Genomic DNA, 6,767 nt, shown 5'->3' with positions numbered 1-6,767 from the left:
AAAGAGAGCTCGGGTACTTCAAAGCGCTCGGGAGCAGATAGCTAGCGGCAGCCTCAAGAAACCCCCTTTTAGGGTTCTATTGTCATCCTATTCTGGAATTATAAAAGCAGATCCTTACAAAAATACAACCATAAATAAAAAGGAATGTATAGGCCATATTCAGAAGCGGATGGGGACTCGACTGCGTACTCTGAAAACTAAACAAAAAGGTCTTGGTGGTAGAGGTAGGCTTACAGGAAAAGTAATAGACAAATTAACTGTGTACTATGGTTTATCAATACGTCGTCATTGAGATTCTATTGAAGATATGAAATCTGCTATTATGGCAACTTTTTACCACTACGGTTCGACTGATGAGAATCCGAATCATGATATGTGTCCCAAAGACGAAGATTCTTGGTGCTCTTACCAGCGCGCTGAAGCAAGTGGAGAGCTTTATACTTATACTCAAGATTATTCTCCCTTACCTCCTGATGTTTTAAAAGCTATTAAACCGATTTACGACGATCTCAGTAATGATAATTTACTTTCAAGATGTGTAGGTGGATTCAATCAGAATAATAATGAGAGCTTCAACCAACTAGTGTGGAAAATATGCCCAAAAACCGTGAATACTAGTTCTACTATCGTACAAATTGCTGCATACATAGCTACTTGTATATTTAATGAAGGTACAAATTCATTATTAATGATTATGGATACCCTAGGACTTACTTGTGGGTCTAATTCCCATCGGTATGCTGAAAAATTGGATGCTGCACGTGTGAAAGTGGCAGATCAGCGCGCCAACGACAACACTCGGGAAGGCAGAATGCTTCGTAGGCGACAGCAAATTGATGTTTTGGAAACTTCAACAATGGCTGAAGAACTATTATATGGCCCAGGAATAGATGACTCGATGTAAGTAATTTAATAATTCGTATTTCTGTACGTGAATCTAGTGTGAAACTTTAAACATGTTTTTCTCAAAACTATGTTTTTTGAACTGGTGACAACTGTAACTCGAAAACCGCTCAGTAGATTTTAATAAAATTTATACAGCTTTTAGAATACATAATAAACTCGGGCTTGATCGAAGGATTTTTTTTTTTTTCAAAAATTTCGATTTTTTAAGACCAATTAATTATTGATTTTTTCCCAAAAATCTAGACAAAAATTTCCTGAGGCCGCCATTTTGTTAATTTTTGAAAAAAAAAATCCTTCGATCAGGCCTAGAATTATCTATTTATAAAACTAATTTTTTTCATCCGATTGATTTTAGATGAATCTCCAAGGACTTATGATTGTCACCGCAAGGACCTTTTTTTGGAACTGGGTCAACACAGACAGCTATAACTTTGGAAATAAAATTTTTTTTTTTTTGAAATTTTCGTGACTTCAAGTCAAAACATTGTATAATAATGCCATATTACTACTTTTGTAAAATAACATGATTTAATAGCAACAAAAAAATACTGAAAATTCTCATTTTTTCGTGCCTCTGACAGTCAGAGTCTGACTACCCCTAACCCCTTAATAAGTTATATACTTGAAGAAAACTCTGGTACCGAATCGGCTTCGTTCTTTTTGGATACTTTGGCTGGTGATGTTGCTTCAGTGGACACTGCACTACTTCTAACTCACCGCAGCTACTCAACTGAGCAAGAAACCCAAAATTTCCCCCACTTAATGCTAATCGGGTCCCGAAGACCGAGATGCGCCAGTGCTGCGTCGAATAATTATCACGCGTGTGCGGTTTTACCGTCACAGGGTAAATAGCCCTGTTACAATTTATTACATCTAATTAATTATTGGGTTAATTTTATGGATAGAGTATTTAATATGATCCTACGCAATTCTCTGTAACCAATTAAAATGCAAAAAAATTAGGAAAACGATTGACCTTGAAGGCCATTCCTGCAACTTCCCGCCAACTCTATACCTAAACGCTTGAAATTGCACTTATGACGTTTTTGAGCTCTTCGAACTCATAAATACAATTCATGTGTTATTTTGAGCTCTCCGAGCTCAAAAAATAGCTTTTGTATGTTTTTGAGCTCTTCGAGCTCAAAAATTAGTTAAAACTTTGATAAAACACTATTTTTTGAATTTTCAAATCGCAATAACTTTTGCAAACACTTTCAAAAAAAATTTTTTCCGATTTTTTTTGAGATTTCTCAAAATTTCTCAAAATCTATCGGTCCTAATCGATTCAAATTTATAGGAAATCTAAGTTTGAGGGAACTCTTTAGAACGCCGTTTGGTAGATTCCGATCGGTTTAGTCGTTCAAAAGTTATAAGCGATTCACATACTTACACACACACACACACACACACACACACACACACACACACACACACACACACACACGCGTGCGATTTTTTAAATTTCGAAATTTTCCCACTTTTTGATTTTTTAAAAATTTTACCCAAAAAAAATTTTTTTATAGTCCTAAGTATTCCCTTTAAAATGAACTTTGGCCCATGTCTGTAACTATAATAGTTTTCGAGATATTACAAAAATAAATTTGAAAAACCTGAAAATGGTGAAATTTTGAATGTTGCATAACTTTTCGAAAAAAACTTTTTTAATTTTTTACTTCGGCACAACTTAGTTTTATGATAAAAGCAAATTTGTGACCAAATTTCATCCAAATCAGAAGGGGTCGATTTCAACTATTGGTCGATTTGACATGGAATGACCCATATAGATTTTAAAAGGGTCTGTTAAATTATTAAAAATCGTTAAATAAACATAACGACTGTATTAGTAAAAGTATACATTAGTGAAGTCCATCTTTTAGGCCGATAGGCTGAAATAAATAATATATAGATATATAACAGAAAATCCACATTGGTGTGTAAGGATCATTTATATGTAGTAGAAAATATGTGTACTTATGTATTCCTTGGATGTATGTATGAACCCTAGCGGTTTTTCGGCGACACGGTGAAAGCACGGTTAATTCACGGTTATTTTATAGTCGTTTCACCGTCTAAGATTCGTTTTTAATGAGTGATTTGTCAGTCAGCATCGGATACCGTTGTGAATGATATCTACGATAAATTTATTAAATATATACGGTGATTTCACGATGCAAAAACATTAGTTATGCACCTCGAAGTAATAGAGAAATGAGTAATAAACGTCTGTTTTTTACGACAGATAATTTACCGACTGTGGGTGCAGCCCTGATAAAAAAAAAAAGTATTGAGACAAAGAAAAAAATATTGAAAATATCATATTATAATTTAATTATATTTATTATTCATGTGTGTTCGGTGAACAAGGCCCAGTAGCGATTAACTCGCTCCTGGGGGACACCCAAATTCAAGAGACGCACCTGTCCACCGCTAGTTCCCGCAAAAATCGAACCGCTAATAGAAAATCAGTCTCTCGATCATGAATCGACCGCTTTATTGGCTGATCGCTCCCACTAGACATGCGCAATAGCCTTCTTCCCCAACTCAACGAGCAAGAAGACGGACTATTGTTATTATCTTTCGCTTCTACGCTTTCGCTGCATCAAGTCGCCATTACTTTTTCTTTACTTTCGCTTTTCGTTAATAAACCGCATTTCGCTTATTTTATAATTTAAACTGCTTAAATTAACCGCTAATAATTCGCTTTAATTTGTTATAGGTAAATTGTGTTAACAGTGCATTTATTTCACCGCTTTTTCAGTGCCGGCAAAGTGTTCAACCACGTGTCAACCGGCTTCGCTTTTGCAAACCACGCTGTAATTTACAAATCCGCTTTTATCTTAACAATCCGCTATTAAATATATTAAATATTGAGTGTATTTAATGTAAATAAATTCCTAGTGTTATTTTTGATAATAATTTACGCGTTTTAATTGAGATATCCAGACCTAAACCTGATCCCCGCTTTTCCGCTCTTTCAGTAATTATTCAATGTGCTTTACAAAAATTATTCAAATGTTATATTAATATTATTCATTCGAAATAGGTACTTGAATGTCATTATAATTTTTTATGTATTTTTCATTTATGAAATTATAGGTTAGTGGTAACTATAATGTGAAACATAAATTTTACTCTCTAAATTTTCTACTTTTCTTGAAAATACAGCATCTATCGTTGTACCGAAACGCGTTGTTGATTGAAGTCGAGAAGTATTCATAGATAGATCAAATTGCTATTCATAATTGATCCGTTTGAAAATATTGGATGTTATGTCCTTCTCCTGGTGGACAACGATGGAAATCTTGATTTAAATTTAAAGTTACCGACGTGGTCTTTGATTCGCCCGGGAATATTGAAATACTCAACTTTATCAACGGGAATTTATAGGATGAGGAAGATGATAATATGTGAATATAAATTAAATAAATTTTTGAACGGAATTAAGTTAACTAAATTGAAATATGTATTCAAAAGACTTTACACAAAATTAGAAACGAGGTGATAGGTCTGAGCTCGAATAATATTCTGATATTTCTCAAATATGTCTAAGTCCGACTCCTAGCACTAGAAGTGGCGGGGGCGACTCTCCCTACCATCCGAGTATTCCGCTGTACTGGCCCTTTGGCAACGTTGATTGGTCCCTCTCCTTTCCTACTGGGTCCTAGCTGTACTCCTACTCAGATACTCATCCTTTCCGACCGTTGTTGAACTACCTGGGCTCGCTAGCAGAGTTGTCCGAAGTTTCATCATCTCTGGGAATTTACCGGACTAAGTGGTTGAGCTAGACTCGTCATAAATGAGGGTCACTAGTCGGCTCAGACTATTTTCTCGCATTTTTTTTATACAACATTTTATATTTCTTAAGAAATGAAAATATATTTTCTAATTTCTATAATTACTTAGGTCGAGAGCAGTTAGGTAGTAAATTTATATATTTATGGCTTAATCCTCTTTACTATCTTATTATTCCTAGTCTATTATGATAAATTTTCAGAGAGTAAAAATACATTCTAACAATAACCTTTTTTACTAATGGCTAAAACTCTAGACTTAGGTTGTGGGGTTTTCCCAAAATTTTCTTATAAATATAAATAGATCTAATGTTAAATTTAGCGCTATCAAAAGGGGTATCGTCAGTGCTCGCGAGGCGGCGCCAGTCGCGATTCAGCTAAACCGTGATATGATATCACATGGAAATAAATAATCCTAACTGATAATGATATTTGCCACTAGCTGACGTATAAGTCAAGAAGCGTGGAGTGCGTGGAGTATATGACATACACTTACGACCAATCCAAATTATTATTTTTAAATAGCGGAAACTACATAGACTATAGTAAGCGTTACTTCCGTCAGAAAAAAAATCTGAGTTACTCCCTAGTCGCGCCTAAAGAAGTTTTACTTCAAAAAGAAAAAGGAGAAAATCAGGTAAACCACCAGTACTCCTCACAACTGTGGGGATTAACCAATTTGTCCTTTTGTGGGACTGAAGTGCAGTATTGTATATCGGTATTTGATATGATTTTTGAGTCATAATTAATAGCTTTGGCGTTTGGGCCTCTTTTGACGTGAGGCTCTACCAGTTAAGCTATCTGAGACACTGTCCGTAACATCCTATTCAGTCACCTCATAAGGTGTCAAAACCAAGTTATTTTTTTTATTTTATAGATAAAAATAGCTTAAATAAATTTATATTTTTTCCATGATTTCAAAATAATTTTCGTGATTAATGTTTCAAATTTTTGATAAGTACGGCAATCTTGATTTTGAAATTGCGGTGAAATTATTAATTGTATACAAAAAGTTCTGGAGAAGATTGTTGTTAAAAATTAAACTAAAAAAAAAAATCTCATAAGAATTTTCCTTGATAACAAATAATTTTGCCGTAATTTTGAAATTAAAATTTTCGTCTCTAACAAAAAACTCAAATCCTTAATAATGGATCCGAATTTTGGAATTGCGGTGAAAATATTAGACGTATAAAAAATATGTTAAAAGTTAAGTTAAAAATAAATTATAATTTATCAATTAATTAATTGTTGAAAAAAATATCCCCCGATTAAAAAAATCAATATTAGTAGATTTTATAAAAATCTAACTATTGCAGCCGTCCTCATGGCGCAACTTTTGAAAAATTTAGCCATTTTCTGATTCAGTTTTTCGAGCTGATTCAGAAAATGTAGTTCGTTTAAAAGTTTATATATGTATGTATTTATATATAGGTTGATCGAAGATGAGCTTAATCGGGCGAGTGATTTGAAAATGACAGGATTTTGAAATTTTGAAAATCGTAAAAATTGCTGTTTTTACTACTCCAACTTGGTATAATTACTAAACTAGACAAGATATCAAAATTCGGTAAAATGCATCTTAAAGCTCTTTCTTCAATTTTCACTACTCAGAAGTGGTAATAGTCGCAATATTACTCCTTTTAGAGTTCGTTTACTGAAACAGTTTTACTGTTGCAGCCGTTTTAAAAATCCGAACAAAAACAGTTTCACTGTAAAAAAGTCGCACCAAGTCCACGTTCATAAGACTATTAGGAAAAAAAATTTTTTTTTTCTTTACAAAAAGATACAAAATAAAAAAATTAAAAAATCCGAGTAACCGATATGATTGTTTATGATTTTCGGAATTAAAAAATTTTTGTAAATTTAAAAATTAAAAAAATTTTAGAACGTATTTAGTGTGCGCGGTTGCAAAATATTTTACTTTTAATGAAATTCGTAAAATCTATTTACTAGGACTTTAAAAAATTGAAATACACAATGACGCACACCAAGTACGTTCTAAAATTTTTTTAATTTTTAAATTTACAAAAAATTTTTTTAATTTCCGAAAATCATAAACAATCATATCGG

General features: G+C 33.1%; 1 protein-coding gene across 1 annotated transcript; it reads left to right on the top strand.

Annotated features, from left to right (window-relative positions):
• Positions 1–357: 357 nt before the first annotated feature.
• On the top strand, positions 358–1,415 carry LOC123265584. The gene is made up of 2 exons (XM_044729370.1): positions 358–900; positions 1,262–1,415. Exons 1-2 carry the CDS (start codon positions 374–376, stop codon positions 1,263–1,265), a joined length of 531 nt encoding a protein of 176 aa, XP_044585305.1. The 5' UTR covers positions 358–373; the 3' UTR covers positions 1,266–1,415.
• The last annotated feature ends 5,352 nt before the right edge of the window (positions 1,416–6,767 follow it).

The sequence above is a fragment of the Cotesia glomerata genome, linkage group LG1, assembly GCF_020080835.1.
Source record: "Cotesia glomerata isolate CgM1 linkage group LG1, MPM_Cglom_v2.3, whole genome shotgun sequence".
Lineage (NCBI taxonomy): Eukaryota > Metazoa > Arthropoda > Insecta > Hymenoptera > Braconidae > Cotesia > Cotesia glomerata.
The sequence above is the reverse complement of the archived record's forward strand: the minus strand, read 5'-3'. Positions and strand labels throughout refer to the sequence as shown.